Genomic DNA, 22,148 nt, shown 5'->3' on the forward strand with positions numbered 1-22,148 from the left:
TCGTGTTCAAGTTCTGTTTGGTACTTTCTGAAAGAATTCGCAGATCCTTTTCTATGCACCTTACATCATCATTTTTTATCTGTCGAATACATTGGGTCAAAACAAATCGGTTATCCATATCCTTGTACTGGTGAACGCTGAAAAAGAACGTAAAAATATAAACATACTTATTTTTTTAATAAACATATAACTTATGTTCGTATAAAATATATATTGAATAACAAACTTACCTTAACAGAAACGAATCTTTGTATAACAGCACTGAATCACTCTCCTTCAAACTATTTCTATTTTCCACAGATAACGACTTAGACTGCTTACTGTTAATGACTGATTGAAGATATGCTTGTGCAGCTCTTTATTGTTTGTGTTTGCTACTGAAAGCGGCTAGGTATCAATGAAGAATAAGATGGTACCCAAGTATTCAATTAGGCACCAGACATTTAGTGGCTTGATTTTCAACGCTTGATGTATAGAGACTCGTGCGTCTGATTGAAAAACTGTGAACTGAAAAGGAAATTAATTGAGCTTTTCGTGAAACATAGTTTCAATATTGGACACTCACGAATAACATCTTAAAAGGGCGAAAATTGCTCAAATTATGCGATAAGTGAATTGAAACCTACGAGTGTCTCGAAAATACCAACTCTGGGAAATTTAAGCATTATTTTTTATGTTGTAAATTTAATGTGTTTCAATAGTAACATTGTTCGAAAGACATTCGATAACTGTAGATAGTATTTTGGAAAATAATACTGTTTCAATAATTCATAACTTTTTTGTTTGTGAACAGCCCAGCAAAAACACATTGTCAGTAGGTAGCACTTTATCAAATCTACAATATAAATGTACAAAAATAATTTTAAAAAAGTATGCAATTAAGGAATTTTAATTTTGTTTGATAATTTTGATTTTTGTAAAAAATAAAATATATTTTTTACAGTGTATATTTTTTCTTGAAAGACACAATACTTGTTCACAACTTCTTCCAAGACACCATCTCGATCAAACAAATCGTTCGTGAGATGTATGTTTATGTATAAGCCTTTTTCAAGTGTTAGTCGTGTACAAAACTAGGGAACCATATATGTAAAATGGCATGTTGGACAATAACAAACAAAGTTTCAGTGCCAAGTTTCAACATAATCGTAGAAGGTCAATGAAAATATTTAAATAAAAATCGTTATTTGAAATGGAACTGCTGCACAGTGGTTGAAATCGTCGTTTTTGTGCGCTTAATTAATAACATCTTTATTTTGATATTTAAGGGTTTAAGGGTCTTCTGAGAAGTTTATCAGTAAATGTATGTGCTGCTTTTGGGCTTTTCAGTTAAAGGATTAATCCCCCTTACAGTGAGATAGAAAATTTATTTTTTCAATTTTACAATATACAGGGTTGGTGTCTTCACAAAAGTTCGAGGAATCATGCTTTTGAATAACTTTGTCCAAGACACCTAAACCGTAACTTGCTCACTTTTGGAGATATGTTACGTTATTTGTCGACAACCCCTTAAAAGTGGTAACTTTTTTATTATAACTTTTTCGACTTTGAGGTGTTCTAGAAAGTTATAGACAACGCTAAAATACAAAACTTTGTCGAATATAGCAACCCTGTAGTTTTTCAAATGAAAAAGTTATTAAGGTTTTTATTGTTTTTTTGGCCATTTTTTATGTACTTGTAACTCAATGTGGTGCAAAATGGTGCAAGTTATCAACCATGCATGTGAAACTACAAGTAATTTACTTTAAGATGATGGCAAAACTCTAAGACTGTAAGCGACTGTAAGGTATGTTTAGTGTAAGTGCATTCAATCATTTTTGGTAAAAAATACGTACGCACATTTCATAATTTTTCGTTTTCTTCTATTCTGTTGATAATCAAAAACTCCTGGATTCAAATATGTCGTAATCTATCTATTTCATTCATTCTCGCTGTCATTCTCGTTATCATCCTCGTTGTCATTCTTGCTGTAATGATGAAAATTCTTCAGAAGACTTTTTGCGTCCTTTGAAAACGATTTTTCCAATTTTTTTGGCCATCCACGAATGCTTGTGATCAAAGGATCAGATGACACAAGAAGCATATTGATGAGATCTCGATTCGTGGCTTGTCTCGAAACTTTTCGAATGTTGAATTCACGGTACCTGTTTGTCGGATAAACATTGGTAATAAAATGCACATACATAAAATGTTTGTATTTACCTACCTTTTCCAATCTTTATTTCTCGCTTCCTGTGCTTCCTCAGAAAGTTGGCCAATTGGGACCATAAAATGGTTGATTATGGAAGACCCATGAACAAGGACTTTATGAACGCTTACTGGTAAATAATACCACGGGTATAAGGTGACTAATAAGCGTGCTGTCTCAATGCAATATTTGTCAAACGTTACTGTATCGATTTCATAACCTGAGCCTATGGATTAGAATAGAACCACAGCGCTGGATGGCTATATGATCGAGTCCAGTGATCTCCGCTACCTTTTCAGCATTTGCAAAAAAATTACGAGCAAGGTTTCCGTTATTGGATGTTCCGGATCCTCCAGGTCGTGGTTGATCTACATTCATCCCCATTTCCACCTTCAATCGCTTCTGAATTTTCTTTTTACGTTCTAGCATTTTCTGCTTATCTTCGCCCCGTGACTGCCATTTCTTCGTTTCAAGTTTATATGCAACATGGATAAAATATTCAAAACATCTTATCCACGCGTGCAGTGGCGATAATCCGTACTGGAATGCTGACTCAGCTTCTTTTAGTTGTCGAACTCTATCAATGTCGTTCATATCGGTCGGTTTCGCTAAGCAAATAAAACACCTTTGTGACGATTTTGTGCCTGTTAGCGCAGAACATATCTTCTCATCTACCATAGTTAGTAACATGCAATACTGAATACGCATGTCACGTCCGTATTTCTCAATTTGTTGTTCAATATAGTTTTTCTCTAGAACAGCAAGTTCAGTAGTTTCAGAAATCATTTGTTTTCTTATCGGCCGGCATAAAAGAGTTGATGATGGCCGAGGATTACAAAAAAAATACTTCCCGTTTGTTTCCGCAACTATTGGAACTAGTGAGGTGATGAATATGTTCGCTTCACTTTTTGAACCATCGTCATTTTCAAATCTTTGGTTGTACTCCGGATTTCCAGAGCTGCCATCCATCCCCCACTTAACCGGAAATTTGATGTCTAGAAGCTCCTCATCTGAATAGTTGTCCAAATTTTCCTCATTAGCATCAATGATTCGTTTCGACGTATTGTCCAACAATTGTTGCAATTTGACTTCCACACACGTGTCGCTGACTGCTATATAGTCCTCATCGGGATAGCAGCTTTTTTTTTGCTTCTAGGATGCGATGATATGGTGGATTTATATTTGCGTGTAGATCTTTCGCTCCCGATTGAATTTTTATGTACTGTGCCTTAGATAACTTTGCATCTATTAATAATGCCAAAGCTTTAGCATCACTGTACTCATACAATGGATGATTTGATGATTTTTCCCATCTAGTAATCCTTCTTGCCCGCGATGGACTTGTCTGCGTGGCCTCTTTAAGAATGTCAGCAGCATGTTTTTGTCCTGATTCGCGAAGCTTTATTTGCGTTGCAAACACAAGTTCTTCCACTGGATGATTTTCACGAATGGCCGCTGTTTTTCTTCTCTTTGTTGATTCACTGCATTTGTCGAAAGGAATTGGTTTACGACCGATTTGGGCACTTGTTGATGATGAAGGAAGCATGTTCAGGATACTTGCAGGAAGCTTAAACGGTTTATCGAAAAAATCAACATGGTTATGCAACACCTTGCATGCTGAACGGTTATATTTTAGCCACAGTTTTTGAAAAGCATCACAAGTAACTTTTGTGTACTTTGCAACCTCCACAGCAACTTCCGGCATAATGTCGGAATCAATCAAATAATATTTGAGCACCTCTTTGAACACGCTGTGATATCTTCCTGCTGCTTTCCATATTGAAAACAGATGTCGTTTTTCTATTTCAACTAAAGGAATAAAAATTTATTCAAAAATGTTTCATCACATAACTTTCACAAAAATGCAGTAAAGTTAAAAAAAAAACGTACCTGTGGAAGCCATTTGTGTGTAGTCAAATACTCAAGCTTGAAAACTGAACCACTAGATAAACAAACGAACACTGTCACCACGACAACCATATCAATATTTTACATGTAGGCTTGATCTCACTTACACATATTAAAAAAAATGAAGTAACACTGGGTACGTGGTTGAGAATGACTATAATATGATTAATTGCTTTTACACTAAACATACCTTACATCCCACTGCGACCTAGCAAGAAGTACAGTCGACTTGTTTCGCGCTCCGGTATTTCGGAAGTTTTCTCGGTATTCGGTTGGTTTAAATTATCAGTTTTTTCTCGCTTAGTGATTACTGGCATAGTTACCGGCTAAACAATTATCTGAAAGTGAGTTTTTCTGAGAAGAAAGTGGTTTTCGGCATCATCGGAAAGAAAATTGTTCACTTGCAATTGTTTATTCGCAAACCAATTTGCGCTTCATCGGTGCGTGATCACGCATACCTGCACACAGATCATCGTCATCGAGTGTCAGCATCTGCCTCCGCATTTATACCGGTCATCCATCATCGTGTGTCCAGCTGAGTGCCGAGCCTAATACAAGCACACCACTACAAAGATCGCCCGCACACGCGCATCGAAGGTCACCCACGCTGCGCGTCGCTCCGCTGCTGCTGTGTAATCACTCGGTGGTAGTAGTATAGCAGATAAGTTTTTTTTTTCCTGTTTCTTTCTTTCTCTCGCCCATCAGTTAAATTTAATTTTGTGTTTCTGTGTTTGTAGTTTTTTTTCTGTTTATTGTGTCTGTGTGGTTTTAAGCATCGTTTCAGTGGTAGAGCGTTTACCGCTCCCACTAGTACGGCAAAATGGACGTCTCGTCAGAAGACGATATGGACATTTTGTCGGAAGATGACACCAGTTTGCCACTCGATGGCAAGAAAAGACGAAAACGTCCTGTCATTCATGGTTCGTCTCAGAAAAGCCCCCGATCGCGAGCCTATCCAGATGACTCGACTGGGCCATGGGTTGTCTACTTTCAGCCAAAAAACAAACCTTTGAACTTGATGCAAATTTCCACTGATCTGACGAACCGATACTCGGCCGTGACCGAAATCACGAAGGTTAGGCATAATAAACTTCGTGTTGTCGTTTCTAACCTGAAGCAGGCTAACGAGATTGCTGCCTCCCAGCTCTTTACTATTGAGTACAGGGTTTACATACCAGCTCGTGATGTGGAGATCGAAGGTGTGGTCACCGAAGCGAGTCTGACCCCCGAGATCTTGGAGAAGCAGGCGGTTGGCCGTTTCAAGAACCCCTTGCTCCCCCCGGTGAAGATACTGGATGTCCAAAAACTGGGCTCAGTATCTGTCAGCGAGGGTAAAAAGAGTTTTACCCCCACAGACTCGTTCCGTGTGACCTTTTCTGGTTCAGCCCTTCCTCACTACATCGAGCTGGGAAAACTTCGACTACCTGTGCGCTTGTTCGTTCCCCGGGTCATGAACTGCCAAAACTGTAAGCAGTTGGGACATACGGCGTCCCACTGTGGTAGCAAGGCACGCTGTTCCAAATGCGGGGAGAAGCACGAGGATGGCGCCTGCACAGTCACTGCACCAAAATGCGTGTACTGTAAGGGAACTCCTCATGGTCTCTCGTCATGCCCGGTGTACAAACAACGCGGGGAAAAACTAGAGCGCTCTCTTAAAGAACGTTCCAGGCGGTCTTTTGCAGAAATGCTTAAGACAGCCAAGCCATCGACCAACGAAACAAATCCCTTCGCTCTTTTGTCAGATGACGAGTCTGGCTCTGACTTGGCTGAGGAGGGAGTTTCTTTCAGTTTTCCGGAAGGTTCTGCCCGGAAACGAAAACGCATCCGTTCGCGGAAAGTTGCAGATCAAGAACCCCAAATCAGCTTGCCCAAATCAAGGAGTGGTGGAAAAAAGGAGACTTCTACTCCTCCTGGATTCCGCAGAACTGATTATACCCAGGATTTTCCACCTCTCCCGGGGACATCCAAAACCCCCGATGCCCCAATTTTCAGAACACAAGCCCCTTCTTCATCTGGGTTGTTCTCATTTGATAACATTGTGGACAGTATCCTCAAATACCTCGATATTTCTGATCCTCTGAAAAGCATTGTTCTGGCAATGCTTCCTACTGTGAAAACCCTCTTGAAGCAGTTGACATTGAAGTGGCCCCTCCTTGCAGCAATCATCTCCTTCGATGGATAATTTTCCAAACGAGGTCGGGGATTTGATCACTGTTCTACAGTGGAATTGTCGAAGTCTTATTCCTAAGATAGAATCGTTTAAGTTTTTGGTTCACAATAATGATTGTGATGCATTTGCTCTGTGTGAAACTTGGCTCTCTTCAGATATCGATCTTCCTTTTCATGATTTTAACATTATTCGACTGGATCGTGAGGATTCGCGTGGAGGAGGAGTACTTTTGGGGATCAAAAAGTGCCATTCCTTCTATAGAGTGAATCTTCCACAATTTCCAGGTATTGAAGTTGTCGCATGTCAGGCTTTTGTTAAAGGCAAGAGCCTTTGTATTGCTTCTGTGTATATTCCTCCCCGAGTTTCGATTAGTCAAAAACAACTTTCAGATATCTGTTCAGTTCTTCCTACTCCACGGTTGATTATGGGAGATTTTAATTCCCACGGTACAGGCTGGGGGGAACTGTATGATGACAACCGTTCTACTTTGATATATGACCTCTGTGATAACTTCAATATGACAATTCTTAACAACGGAGAAGTAACACGTCTGGCTGGTCCATCTTCAAATGGAAGTAGATTAGACCTCACACTTTGCTCTAATTCATTATCGTTGGATTGCACGTGGAATGTGATCCAAGATCCCCACGGTAGTGATCACTTGCCGATCAAAGTTTCAGTTGCCAGTGGGTTCAATTCGTCGAAATCCGTTAACGTCGCGTACGACCTCACCCGTAATATCGATTGGACAACGTTCAAGACCGCGATAGATGAAGCCGTGTCGTCGGTAGAAGAGCTTCCACCGTTGGAGGAATATAACTTCCTCTCCAATCTGATCTTGGACAGCGCGCTTCGAGCTCAAACTCGGCCGGTTCCAGGAACGTCTTTTCGTAGGAAACCTCCTACCCCTTGGTGGGACCAGCAATGCACTGAGGTTTATCGTAAAAAGTCCGACGCGTTTAAGCTTTTCCGGAAACGCGGAACACCCGAGTATTTCGAAGCGTACTCGACTCTTGAACACGAACTCAAGAGCCTCATCAAAGCCAAGAAACGCGGATACTGGCGGCAATTCGTGGACGGTTTATCGCGCGAAACGTCGATGAATACGCTTTGGAACACGGCGCGAAGGATGCGTAACCGGTCTTCAAACAACGAGAGCGAGGAGTACTCGGATCGGTGGATTCTCAAGTTCGCGCGAAAAGTATGTCCTGATTCCGTGCCGGCACAGATGATTCCTCGCGAAACGACGAATTCGGTAGACGAGATCAGCCAGCCTTTTTCAATGCTGGAGCTCTCACTCGCGCTCCTTTCGTGTCGCAATTCGGCTCCGGGGGCTGATAGGATCAAGTTCGACTTGTTGAAGAACCTCCCAGACGTCGCTAAGAGGCGCATGTTGAACTTGTTTTGTCAGTTCCTGGAGTTCAATATTGTTCCAGATGATTGGAGGCGAGTGAGAGTTATAGCCATTAAAAAGCCTGGAAAACCCGCGTCAGATCATAACTCGTATCGTCCCATCGCGATGTTATCGTGCATTCGAAAATTGTTGGAGAAAATGATCCTTTTTCGCCTCGACAAATGGGTTGAGACGAACCACCTACTCTCAGATACTCAATTTGGTTTCCGTAGGGGTAAGGGAACGAACGACTGTCTCGCGTTGCTTTCCACAGAAATCCAGTTGGCTTTTGCTAAAAAAGAGCAAATGGCTTCTGTGTTCTTGGATATTAAGGGGGCTTTTGATTCAGTATCGGTTGAAGTCCTTTCAGACAAACTCCACGCTTGTGGCCTTTCCCCATTAATTAATAACTTTTTGTACAATTTGCTGTCAGAGAAACATATGAGCTTTTCTCATGGAAACTCTACAGCTTCTCGATTTAGTTACATGGGTCTCCCCCAGGGTTCATGTTTAAGCCCCCTTTTGTACAATTTCTATGTCAGAGAAATTGACAATTGTTTAAGTGACAACTGCACGTTGAGACAACTTGCAGATGATGGCGTAGTGTCTATGACAGGGCCCAAAGGGGTCAACCTGCAAGGACCCTTACAGGATACCTTAGACAATTTGTCTACTTGGGCTATCCAGCTAGGTATCGAATTCTCCACGGAGAAAACTGAGTTGGTCGTTTTTTCTAGGAAGCATAGCCCAGCACAACCGAAGCTTCAACTTTTGGTAAGCCGATCACTCATTCCATGTCTTTCAAATATCTTGGGGTCTGGTTCGATTCCAAATGCACCTGGAGATCCCACATTGAGTATCTGAGACGAAAATGCCAACAAAGGATCAATTTTCTCCGAACAATTACCGGAACGTGGTGGGGAGCTCATCCGCAAGATCTTCTAACGTTGTACCGGACAACGATTTTATCGGTTTTGGAGTACGGTAGTTTTTGCTTCCAGTCGGCGGCTAAAACTCACATCATCAAACTGGAACGTATCCAGTATCGTTGTCTTCGTATCGCGTTAGGATGCATGCACTCGACTCATACGATGAGTCTCGAAGTGTTGGCGGGCATGTTGCCACTATCGGATCGGTTTTCGGAATTGTCCCTCAGGCTCCTCACCCGTTGTGAAGTTATGAACCCACTGGTAATCGAAAACTTTGAGAAGCTTCTTGAGCTAAACCCTCAAACTCGTTTTATGTCATTGTACTACGTGTACATAACTCAGGATGTCAGCCCTTCACAGCATAATCCCCATCGTGTATGCTTCTCCGACTTCGGCAATTCAGTTAGTTTTGATTTATCTATGACGCGGGAGATTCGTGGAATCCCAGAACATCATCGTTCCATGATTGTTCCGTCAATTTATGCTGCAAAGTTTGGCCAAGTTGATTCCGCAAGATCGTTCTTCACAGATGGATCACTAATAGAGTCGTCCGCTGGTTTTGGTATTTTTAACGAATTTCATAGCGCCTCTCGAATGCTTCAAGCTCCTTGTTCCGTATATGTTGCTGAGCTGGCGGCAATACATTATACGCTAGAAACGATCGCCTCACTTGCACCAGATCATTATTTTATTTTTACGGATAGTCTCAGTTCTGTCGAGGCTATTCGCTCTATGAGGCCGGTAAAGCACTCCTCGTATTTTCTCATGAAAATACGAGAGCTTTTAAGTGCTTTATCTTTAAGATCTTTTGTCATCACCTTTGCATGGGTCCCATCTCATTGCTCGATTCCGGGCAATGAGATGGCTGACTCACTTGCTAAGGTGGGCGCTATGCAAGGCGATATTTACGATCGACAAATCGCCTACAATGAATTTTTCTTCATTTATCGTCAACAGTCGCTCACCAGCTGGCAAAATAAATGGAGTGAAGGAAGTTTGGGACGATGGCTATTCTCGATCATCCCTAAGGTGTCGAAGAGTCCTTGGTTCAAGGGGTTGGATGTGGGTCGAGACTTCATTCGTCTGATGTCTCGCCTCATGTCCAATCACTATTCGTTAAACGCTCACTTGTTTCGTGTTGGGCTGGGAGACAGCAATCTCTGTGAATGTGGACAAGGTTACCAAGACGCCGATCACATCCTTTGGTCTTGTGCTGAGCATCGTGGAGTCAGATCTGAGCTGTGCGATTCCCTTCGGGCTCGAGGTAGACAACCTAATGTTCCAGTTCGGGATATTTTGGCTAGACGTGATCTGGAGTTTATGAAACTCATATATGTTTACTTTAAGAATACTAACCTTAGATTGTAAGTTTGATTAACCTTGTGTTTAGTTTGTGTATTGTGCGTGTAGGTTTTTTTTTTTTAATGTTTGTCTTCAAGATGAATAGAAATAAGTTCATGTTTTAGGATTAATTAAATATTTGTATAATAAATCATATTTCAAAACTCCTTCTCCCTTTCCCCACCCAAAAAATTGTAAATCTCCACTAACCTCGAGACGACCGCGAGTAATCGGTTCAATTCCTTTAACTCTAGATTTAAGACATTAATCATGTATAATGAAAATGATAACTCGGCTCTGTAAAGTTTATTCGATTGAGCCTGTACAAATAAATTAATATAAAAAAAAAAAATAAACATACCTTACAGTCGCTTACAGTCTTAGAGTTTTGCCACCATCTTAAAGTAAATTACTTGAAGTTTCACATGCATGGTTGATAACTTGCACCATTTTGCACCACATTGAGTTACAAATACATAAAAAATGGCCAAAAAAACAAGAAAAAACTTAATAACTTTTTAATTTGAAAAACTACAGGGTTGCTATATTGGACAAAGTTTTGTATTTTGCGTTGTCTATAACTTTCTAGAACACCTCAAAGTCTAAAAAGTTATAATAAAAAAGTTATGATTAAAAAACCACTTTTAAGGGGTTGTCGACAAATAACGTAACATATCTCCAAAAGTGAGCAAGTTACGGTTTAGGTGTCTTGGACAAAGTTATTCAAAAGCATGATTCCTCAAACTTTTGTGAAGACACTAACCCTGTATATTGTAAAATTGAAAAAATAAATTTTCTATCTCACTGTAAGGGGGATTAATCCTTGTGCTGAAAAGCCCAAAAGAAGCGCATACATTTACTGATAAACTTCTCAGAAGACACCATAGCCCTAAATATCAAAATAAAGATGTTATTAATTAAGCGCTCAAAAATGACGATTTCAACCACTGTGTGCTGTATTAATAAAACCAATTGTTTTATTTTATAGAAGCATGAAAATGCTCAAGTTTATAAATTTTCTCGAAGTATCAATCGCAATCAAAGATTTGAATCATATCTTTACTATCAACAAATGTCACTATGGTTACTTTTTATTATTATTTTCAAATCACTATTTGAACGGCGCCGGTGGTGTAGTGGTAAGCGTGATTGCCTCTCACCCCAGCAGGCCTGGGTTCAATCCAAGTCGGCGCCGCCGGGATGTTCTGAGGCATAACATCTCTGATCACGCTTTCCTTCGGAAGGGAATTAAAGCCGTTGGTCCCCGGTTCATGAGTTGATGGGTCGATAGGTAGGGTCCAGGTGTGAGAACTGCCTCCCTGGCGTCGGTAGCATTGGTGCTCAGCACGGAAAACAAGATCGACGGAAAACAAATCGAGGAAAAAAAATTACTATTTGGTTACTATTATATCACATACCCACTACCAGCCTTGCGATTAGGCCGAAGTAGTTCTCTACCCTAATTCGCCCTCGAATTCGTCATAATATCCATACAAACTTCAAACCATTTGCATAACCTCTAAACGAGGCTTGCCCCACCTTTCCAAACATGTTTTTTTTAAACTGTATCTTTGTTCGATGAACATGTTTCAAGCTGCATTTTGGTTATGTTTCATTCATTCTGGGCTAAAACTCATAATGATGAACAAAATTGCACTAGAGTTACATCATTGCTGAGATCCAGCGTGTGCTCAACTATTTACACTGTTAAGGTTTTTATATAGATTAGCAGTTGGGTAGCGGTGCACAATTGAACGTGAACGGAATTTGGACTGCGATGCATCAGACAGACGTCGAATGCGTAGTGTACCAAGCTAATAATATCGTTCTGAAGCAAATATTGTTAATTATAAAAATTTGAATCATTTGTTGAACAATAAAAAATACGGTAGGCTTCGGTCAGACATATACCAGTCTAAGTTACCTGACACGAGAACTGGTGGTCAACCAGATCGAAGGCTATATGAGGACCGCTAGGAGCGTCTAATCAGATATGAATCAAACTGGTGGGTGTCCTTAATGATTTCGAATACTTTTTTTTTCAAAATGCAGCACCCTAATGAGACAGCAATGCGGGTACTTTTATTCTGGGACTTCTTTTTCGCATTTTTTCCATACAAAATTGTCATTTTCAGTGTGATTTTTTAAAGTACGACATAAACAAACACCTTTCATGCGGAATACTCGATAATGATGAAAAACCATATGGGACTAATATGCAAGTGTCAGCAAGTACAGGCATAGAAATTAGGCAACGCGCGATGTTATGACACTTTACTGTAACGTTGAAAGCAGAAACAAACAAATCATTCCTATTGTGCTCCTCATTTTAATAATTAATTTATTCATTATGACGAAACGTTCAACAACAACAACAACGTTTACCCGCTTCAACTAAGGAAACGTTTCAATGCATCTGACGCTTTGAAATATTTCCTTTGCACCATCAAGTTCTACACACATACCAAGTGACGTCACGGTAGCTTTGAGCATGAGCAGCAATACCACCACAAATGCAATCGCTCTAGTAGGAAATTCGATCTTCCTCGTCGCCACTTGAAATTCAAATTGGACATAAATGGCGGCAGTAAGAGATATTCATTATTTCTTGTTTACAATGAGCTATATTCAGTCGTTCTGATTTATGTTTATGTACAGTTGGGTAGAAAAATATGCTTAATCGTACCGTGTCCTATCCCCTACCTGTTAATTGTTTCTTTGTTTTCTTTTCATCAATGCTGGCATCGCTGCGCACTTTCTTTTATGTCGTTCGCTTCGCATCCCAATTCCAATATGGCGGTCGAAATTTTCCGAATATTCTGTGTTTTGCTTCCACGCCGTCCCGAATAAAATTAATTTTCGGTGTGTAAAACCCTGTCTCAGTGCTTGTAATTGGTGCGGAAAGTTAGGAAAAGTGACTTTTTACAGTCGAAAGTTGTTAGTTTTGGATGGGAAATAAATTAAGGTGGTGAAAATCGACTACACCGCAAACGCGTCTGTTTTCTCTCTTGATTGGTGTAAAAAGAAGAAGATACGCGTAACTTTTTTTTTCGATGCAAACGTTCGCATATTTATGGGGGTCTCTGAAAATTCTGACTTGTAAATACGTGCTCAAATATAATTTCAGGTGATGGACAATTATGGAACGATGAACAATTCCTACGGAAATATTGTGTACAGTGGTCAATTAAGTGAAATTACACCATTGCAAGGTCAAACAGTTCAGTATCAGTATCAACTGCAAGAGCAGCCGCAACAGCAGCAATATTTTGACGGTCTGAAAGAAGATCAGTACCAAGGGCGGGAAACTATCATTGCTAATAACGTTACAGCACAAGCTTCGGGTGAACAAGTGACATATCAAATCCCGGAACAAGTGTGCACCGACATTATGGATCAACCGGAAGCCGTTCAGAATCACGATGGTGAAGCTGAAGCACTTCAGGAAAACCATCAGACGGAGGAACCAGCCGCGGAAGAACAAGCTCTGGACTCGAATGGGATGCAAGAGGAACATTTAGAGGAGGTAGAAGAGGAGGAAAAGGTAGTGCCAGCTGAAATAAAAGACGGTGACAATAACGTTGAAGAGGACAAAAAAGAAGTTATTGTGGAAGAAGGAGCAGTCGAAGATGATAACAAGGAGGGAGTGAAGGTTGAGACTAAGGAGGCAGGAGAAGAAGAAGAAGAAAAGCCCAAAGTTCGCCGTAAGGACGGAACTCCGGCTGATCTGGATATTTGTCGAGTTTGTACGTCGAAGGAGGGTTTGGGTGATATATTCGAATTTGAATCCGCCGTTCGAATTTGTGATTTGATTATGAAGATTTGCACCAATGTACGCATAGCAGAACGTGACCACCTGCCGCACAAGATCTGCAAGAGTTGCGTCGATAAAGTCAGGATAGCGTACGAGTTCAAAACAACCTGTGAAAGTACCGATAAAGAATTGCGACAAACCTTGAAGCGAAGTTACAATAAGTCCAGAAGAACGACAGATTTTGTCATTGTTAACTGTCCTATGTCGGATGAAGAAGATAATGATGATGAACCGCAGGATGATGATGAATATAAAGTTTCTCAATCGGAAGTTGAGTCGGAACCTGTAACATCGGACGACAGTTTTGCTCCACCGAGCAAGAAAAAGAAAACAAGAACATCTAAGCGTCGGGGACGGGGACGTAGACCCAAAAGCGAATCTAGCGCACCCACTATTGACACTACGGTCAAGCGAAGACGTGGACGCCAACCCGGCTTCAGTCCCAAAGCTGCGGCGGCAAAAGCGGCAGCTGCTGCCGCTGCGGCTGCAGCTGAGGACACTCCTCGCCGACGACCTGGCCGGCCACCAAAGAACAGCAAAGCTCCTGGATTAGCAAATGTGGTCTACATTGAGGCGCCAGATCCCAGCTCCTCGGATAGTGACGATGATAAACCAATAAAACCCCGCAAGACACACGACTGCAACAAGTGCGACGAAACATTCAAGACCGGTGTTGAGCTGAAAGAGCATCTCCAAACTCATAAAGGCGATCTCTTTCCTTGTACGAAATGTGAAAAGACCTTCAAATCGAAGGTGTATCTTACCAACCATCTGGAACGGCACGATCAGGATGAAAAAAAGCGGGAGGAAAAGCTGAAAGCTAAGGAAGAGAAGAAAAAGCAACAGCGACTCAAGGAAATTCAGAAACGAAAAGAGCACGAGGAACGTCTCAAACGGCAAAAAGCGCAAGCCGGAAGTGCTGAGAAAAAGAAGAAAGTGGAACCATCGCCGGTTGGTACCGGGAGAGATCTTTTCAAGTGCGTGGCACCGCTTACTTCTACCTACTGGAGCGATAGCTTCTCGGATTAAGGCGACGATCGGAGTAGGGGTGTGTATGGCTATCGTGTGTGCCAGGACTGCTGGGAGTGTGAGGTAAGTGAAAAACTTTGTTGTTCTTTGCTTATATTTGATTTTGCTGCAAGAAGCGAAGCTAGATAGTGCTGGATTGTTATTTTGGGAATGATTGACCCAAATACAAATGATGATAAGGGCCATTCATGGGGGGATGTTAGAACTACTAAATGTCAATGTTTGGAAAATATATAAAAAAAATATAATCTCTCCAAAAACCGTGATCGGCAAAAGCGGCAAGCGTTGACAAAAATCAACAAGCAACAACTGCGAATGATATCATACGCTGTGATATCATAGCTCCGAATATCACGCTACCAAAACTCACCCCCTACAATTCTTACCAAACTGTGGTGAGTTTGAGTCTCAAGATTGTTGTTATACACCCGAACGCAACCCGAATCCTCCATCACTGCTGACAGCAATAACGTTTTGTCTGCCATCGGTGAAGAGTAAATAGAGATGAATAGCGTGCCTTCTCTTTCTATGAAAACGATGTGCAACGGAATCATTTTTGTGTCTACCCTAATAAAAATTGTATTGTTAATTTGCTTAACGACGTGTTCTGGGTATCATCCAAACAATTTGTGGAATAGTTCAATGATTTGGGTTATCGTTCGTTTATGGTTATTTTTTATTAGGGTAGTCATCTCTCAGCTACAATTTACATGTTGTGATTAGTTTCGCAATATAAGAGGAGCTTTTAAAATCAATAGCAAGCAGAATATTTAATTCCGCGTGATATTGAAAGCGTACACACTTAGAAATTATCGCCGACTTCGGTAATTTTTACCAAAATCTGAACAGCTGAACTGTTCGGTAAAATTTATGCAATTAAATTCAAGTGCTTTTCAGCTACTTTGAAACTAAATCTCCACTAAGATGACAAGATTTGATCATTTAAACAAGGTTGAACATGTTTTGAAATTATTTTCGAATTCAATAGCTTTCAAAATGAAGGTCTGATTTCGGTAAAATTTACCGAACACGAAAACAAAATCTAAATGTGTATGAGAGCAAAAATATGTAATTTTTCTAGTGATTATGCCATCACTGGTCATTACTGCACTGATAAAAAATTTAATTTTAGCAATAAAAAGACATTTTACTCGAAATCTTTTTATGAAAATTATAGCATAAAACATCCATTGACGGCAATCGAATGTGCAGGAAGGCAGCTTCCACACCTGCGTAGAATACCGCACCCATTCAACACACATAGGCCGGGACCAACGGCTTTACTTCCCTTCCGAAGGAAAACGTGACCAGAGATTTTTATGCCTCAGAAAATCCCACCGACCTCGGGTTGCATTGAAACCAGACCTATTGGGGTGTTAGAAAGCAGTCACGCTTACCACTACACTAGCTGTGCCGGCTTAGGGTTCTACGGTAGTTGTTTTAGTTAGTTTGTCTAAATTTACGGGTGCGATACGGATCTAAATCCATAAAAAAATACCGTGGGTTGCTGTCTAAGGCAGTGTTGCGTAAAACTGATAAGCTCATTTCTCATGCGTGTGAGATTATTTGCCTTTGGGGCCTCCCTTATGGGGTGTTGAGCAAAAAAGTAGCCAGCATCTTGTAAACAGGCCATCAGCGTCTACCAGCATGAGGAGCAACTGAAATTTGTGCTAGTTTGCTAGTACACTAGCGCTTGCAAATCCGCACAAATGTTAACACCCCTAGAAACGTGCTCAACTTTTGGCTCAGCTCTAGTACTATCTTCGGTCCCAAGCTAATCGATGTACCCCTCGAAACATTGGAAAATCCACGAACCCTTCATTTTATCTGTCAAACTTTCATAGCGAATCAAAACAAACATAGTGTAGTACTAGAATTTCGACTAGAATGAGGTACGTTAATCGATTTTCTTGGAACCAATAGGCTAGTCAAGTAGTGAGCCAATTTTAAATCGATAGTTTCGTATTGATTTTTGCCATTAGCTCAGTCGGTAAAGGCGCAGCTACAAAGCAAGACCATGCTGGAGGTGGCTGGGTTCGATTCCCGGTTCGGTCTAGGAATTTTTAGGGTTGGAAAATTTCTCAACTTTCCTGGGCATAAAAGTATGATTGTACTTGCCACCCAATTAATTAATTAATTTAGCTTCATTTAGGAGGGCAAAACTTGCCACACAATTATACTAATGCAAAAATGGTACAGGCATTGAAAGCTCTCAATTAATAACTGTGGAAGTGCATCTTAGAACACCAAGTTGAGAGCACGCAATAAGCTTGAAATGCGAAGAAGAAGAAGGTTTTCCTTGCGAAATTCAACTGTGCAATAATCATATATGAGTTTTTCGGTTAGAAAATTCATTGCTTTATATTTTGACGTTATTCATTGTTCGTAATGTTATTTTTGCATTATTGATTGGAAAATTTACAAAACATTATGTGCATGCCGTCAATTGACGTTTGACCGGGTTTTGTGAGTTTTGTCGGAATGTATTGTTTTTTAACACATTAATGGTATTTGTCAACCGATATTGGAGTAAAATATTAACGACCGTATATGCAGACCCTGGTATAGTGAGTAGCATCCATGCCTCTCATTATAATGGTCTTGCGATAAATGTAAAATCTCATCCCTGGACAGCTCACAAATGACCTAAAATGTGTTCAAGACAATACAAAATGACTAGAAAATTTGGGTAGAAAATCGCCAAAACATAGCACATTAAACATAAAACATAAAATAATTCCAACACAAAATGGTCTGCATCAAAAGCACTGAAATTCCTCAAATTATCAGATCTATCTTAATCTTCCTAGTGCACTGGGGCCATCCTTGGCGTGGGGATACACTGTGTAAGTTTTTCCTAATGCATTAGGAAGGTAAAAACGCATACCGCCAAACTTACACTGAACTAGCCTTAAAACGCAAAAATTTCCGAAATCATCAGAACGCCCTGAAATCCCCCAAAATAACATAGAAAATACAAAAGCAGTCCTAGGAGCGCCGAAAATTGCCAAAGAAACGCTGTATTAGCAAAAAATCACTATTTTGGGTCCAATAACTCGAAAATGCCTTTGTAAATTGTGAAAAAGGCAAAAACTCTTGCATAACCTGAAATTTAAATGATCAAATAGCAATAAATTGTTTGAAACAAAAAAAGCTATTAACATTCCAATATGAATAAATACAAAAAAGGCAAACAGTTTCAAAATTCCCGAAAAAAAATTGCGGACGGTAAAATGTCCTTAAAACTAAAAATTAATCCTAGAAACACAAAAACAATGGCTTAGAATAGTCCTAATATTTAAAAACTTGCATTTAAACTGAAAAATACAAACAAAAATCAATAATTCAAACGTTATTGAACTAATATACTAGCAAACGTCAAAATAACCTAGAAAACCTCGGAACGGCTCTAGAAACGCCAAAATGGCTTTCATTATCGCAAAACGGCTTTTGAAACGCCAAAAATAGCACAGCATTATATGAAATGTTTAAAATGCTAGAATAGCTTAAGACGCCCTAGCTACCTGTAAGCCTCTGCAATTAGCTTCAAAATTACCTTTAAACTTGGATTAAATTCAACCTTCAAAACTTGGAGATGAACTAGCCAATTGGCTAAAAATCTCCCTAATAAAGTCTTTAAAAAAAAACTTAAAACGTCAAAATGGCCTACACACTTAGTTTTTTTTTCTACCGAGCTCGGCTGTGCAAATCTCGGCAAAACTAAGTTTCACTGAGATCTCAGCAAAAGTGAATCAGCAATCAAGAGTCTCGGATAATGCTTAGTTGAATCTCAGCAAACAAATGAAATATTTGCTGAGATCTCAGTAAAACTTTTTTTGTCGAGATTTGCACAGCTGAGCTCGGTAGAAAAAACTTAGTGTGTAAATGGCTTTAAAATCGCCAAAAATTTGAAAGGTTTGGAAATGCTAAAAGCTGTTCAAGGAATTGACCGTTATGTGCATGACGGGGTTCCCCGGCTACCCAGCTCCCATTTGAATAACACGGTGTAAAAAAAGCGTAAAAATCCTTACGCACATAAGGGTTAGGTAAAAATTTATCAATCCAATATGCATGACGTCCTTTAGAAGAGTTGTTTTTTAGATAAACAACTTTGTCCAGTATCTAGAACGATTGAAAAAAAAAGTTAAATCTATGCGGATAAGTTTCATTGAATTTTGTTACAAATTTAGTTAATTAATGAATTGCATTGTCACTGACAGTTAACATCGTATTTCATGAAAATCATTTAATCTGTGTGTTTGTGAAGACTATTTCTTTTTAAGTTACAAGCATTTTTTCTTAGAACAAATGTTACGAAAAAAATCCTTTAAAAGCGCCTATTAGCGAAGACAACATATCAAGAAGACTGGCAACTCTTCCATTTTCGCTTACAACCGGTATGAGATAGGCACAATTCCGTCATCTGCCGCTCAAAGGTAAATGCTCCTATTAAATTGGATAGCAAAGGTCCCATCCTTATAAGAAAGGTTTGTGTATTTGCTCATTTTTCTATGGAAGCAACCTTCGCTCGAGCGCAGCGCTACTGTGTCTGTCGCTTGGATTCAGGCAAAGTTGCCAGTCTTCTTGATATGTTGTCTTCGCTGCTCCCCACTACTCGTTCAATTTGTATTGAACTGTAAATTTGAACGAATTTGTTTGCGATGTGACTGCCCATAAAAGCCAAACAGTCTCATGAGACTGTTGTGCGTTTAGAGATAGTGGATTTGCTAGAAATTCACTTATATTTTAATATATGGTTTTGTTCAGTGCAGAATCACAATTTTTATTTTTTTATTTTTTAATCAAACAATTTTCTACTATTCAGAATTCAGAACACATTTATTTGTGTCGTTTTTTTTAGTTATATTGTTTTATTAAAAAAAACCATTTTAAATAATAAATCGAGGCATTTGAAATGGTTAGTACTCAAATAATTTTTTTTTTATGGAGAAATAAATATACCAAGTTGCTAAACTAGACAATTTTCACACTCACAAAGTTTACTTGAAATCTGTGAAAGTGCTGTGAACACTTTGGGATAAAATTCGTCAATTAATGTTCAACTCATAGGGAACGGTTTAAGCAGAGCGGGATCCTGTTTCTTAATAAGATTTAGAAAAAGCACATTAGCTAGCACTAGTAGTATCGTTACTTGCAGGTTTTCTTAGTTTTTTTTTTATCTAACTGGCATTTGATTTCTACTAATCTTTTAAACTTCATTCCACAGGACAGCCGGGAGAAAGAAACGATTTTTTACCACGGTGCCATTGCGATCGTCTGCCAGTGAAAACATTTTGATTTCCTGTTCCATTTATCTTCAATCATTCACCATCATTTGGATGGAGAAACTATATTTTTCATTTCGCGTTTCGTTTGCGTGAACTGCTTTGAACGTGGCACTGTAGTGTGTAAATAATGCTGAATTATGTTTAACGTCAGAGTAATAAACACTAAATACATGTCTAACGAGGTAGTTTGAGGGATAGCTAGCGTTTAAGGTTGCCGTAAAGTAAGGTCACTATCTTTTGGCTAGCTACTGATATTTAGAAGAAGAAAAATATTGTCACATTGTAGGTTAAGGTACAAATCATCCTTGCTCTTTATCTAGTAAAATGTTTGATTTAGAAACGGTCTTGAAACATTGTTTCAGCAATCTAGCAATCGTCAATCATTTATGTCAGGAGTAAACGTTCATTACAAATTTATGATTTTACAGGTCATTCAAACAATGTAAGTACTAAAGTCACAAAAGACAAATTTCAAAATGCTTATTTTCGTGCAATGTTTATCAAGAAAGCAGATTCCAAGGGTTTTTTTTTTTAGGATAAACACCATGAATGTTTTATTGCAGAATCCTAATCTTTCAAATCATAGTAAGGAAATGAATTTCTCTACAGAATACATTGATTAAATAAAACAGAAAAATTGTGACATTAAATGTTTTTCATTATGGATTGATGGTTGAGAAATACCCCTTTTAGGCATATTCACCGTTCTCGTTTACGTTCGAACCGTACTTTTCATATAATAAAACAAAAAAATGTTGGTAGGAAAAATATGGTTTGAACGCAAACGCGGATATGGGTGATTAATCCTCGTTGCAGTCGTTGTAATGGTGAGTGTCATATTATTGTTCGCACACATTTTTTAAAATTATATTTCCATACAGGTATTCCCATGCATGCTTGAACTTTGCAGATGATGTCGCTAAGGCCTTAAATATAACGTCCCCAACATCACATCCCCCTTGTCTCATGCATTTCAACATGGTTGATACACGTTATAACACTACTTCGTACTAAGCGCCTATTATAGGCGCATATCAGTCCCATATGGATGGGAAATCAAGCAAAGATGGGACTGATATGCGATTATGGGTAGTATATCCGTCCTATCAAGAAAAAAACCTCGAATATATTAATGATTTCACCGTGATCAAATTAATAATACCTTACATACAAAAGCTTAGCTAAACACTTATAATTCTAGGGGAAGTTCATAAATCACGTAGACTTTCTAGGGGAAGGCAGAGGATAGCAAAAAGTCTTCGAGGGCAGAGGCTTTTTGACAAAGTCCACTTAGCATAAATTTGTTTTCCAATTATCTGATTTCTCATAAACTACTAATGAAAATCTATTCACAAATGGTTAATGGCGAAAAATATACGAATCATTTTTTTTTTCATATCACAAAGCAGAATCATAATAATTTGCACTTAAAAACTAAATAGGGTTAACTACTCCATTCCCGGCCTATTAAGCACAACCCGCACGTAGTCGTTCTTAATATAGCGTAGTTTAGCACCAAATCGAATGTTATTATTACAGATGGCTTTTTCCTTGATTTGTTTTCCGTCGATCTTGTTTTCCGTGCTGAGCACCAATGCTACCAACGCCAGGGGGGGACCAACGGCTTTACTTCCCGTGATCAGAGATGTCATGCCTCAGAACATCCCGGTGGCGCCGACTGGGACTGAAACCAGACCTGCTGGGTGAGAGCTAATCACGCATACCATTACACCACCGGCGCCGCTATCTGTACCATTTTGAATTCGTATATTGTGTTGCAAGTACAATGATGCTTAGAGCAACCGTACCAATGAGTAAATAAGGCACATTTACCAACCTCTACCATAACGCTACTTGCGTACCGGGGGTTGCTCTTTAGGTGGGGGAAATAGCAATCCGCACCTTGGGAAGTAGTGAGTTCATAAATTCAGCAACTCGGTAGCAACGCATCAGACGGTTGCTATTTTGAATAAACGCCAAAAGTTTGTTTTGCCGGTGTGGAAAACGGTAACTTAAATTATGACTCTGATAGCAACGACCGGTGTGGAGAGGAGTGATTAAGCCAAAATGGAAACGCTGTGGGTAAGT

At 39.5% G+C, this 22,148-nt stretch overlaps 3 protein-coding genes across 5 annotated transcripts in view; 2 read left to right on the forward strand and 1 right to left on the reverse strand.

Annotated features, from left to right (window-relative positions):
* LOC135698851 (G-protein coupled receptor dmsr-1) overlaps nt 1–22,148 on the forward strand; it is a 93,447-nt gene that overhangs the window by 37,559 nt on the left and 33,740 nt on the right. The gene's annotated exons all lie outside the window — the stretch shown is intronic.
* LOC135698657 (titin) lies at nt 12,472–20,688 on the forward strand. 3 transcript variants are annotated; one of them, XM_065218745.1, is made up of 3 exons: nt 12,472–12,516; nt 13,057–14,835; nt 20,000–20,688. In XM_065218745.1, the coding sequence occupies exons 1-2, from the start codon at nt 12,508–12,510 to the stop codon at nt 14,770–14,772; spliced, it is 1,725 nt and encodes a 574-aa protein (XP_065074817.1). In that variant the 5' UTR covers nt 12,472–12,507; the 3' UTR covers nt 14,773–14,835; nt 20,000–20,688. The 3 variants fall into 3 exon arrangements, with proteins under 3 accessions (XP_065074817.1, XP_065074798.1, XP_065074807.1); XM_065218726.1 differs by lacking the exon at nt 12,472–12,516 and adding an exon at nt 12,565–12,591; XM_065218735.1 differs by lacking the exon at nt 12,472–12,516 and adding an exon at nt 12,565–12,591 and having other exon boundaries at nt 20,005–20,688.
* The window catches only part of LOC135698986 (transcription factor Maf-like), a 197,038-nt gene continuing 194,830 nt past the window's right edge, over nt 19,941–22,148 (reverse strand). Inside the window, exon 3 of the mRNA XM_065219154.1 lies at nt 19,941–19,956. The gene's annotated coding sequence lies outside the window, so the exon portion shown is untranslated. The remainder of the gene's footprint in view (nt 19,957–22,148) is intronic.

Source organism: Ochlerotatus camptorhynchus, unplaced genomic scaffold (assembly GCF_037179485.1).
Source record: "Ochlerotatus camptorhynchus isolate MF236.1 unplaced genomic scaffold, CSIRO-AGI_Acam_v1.1 ptg000008l, whole genome shotgun sequence".
NCBI classification, from domain to species: domain Eukaryota; kingdom Metazoa; phylum Arthropoda; class Insecta; order Diptera; family Culicidae; genus Ochlerotatus; species Ochlerotatus camptorhynchus.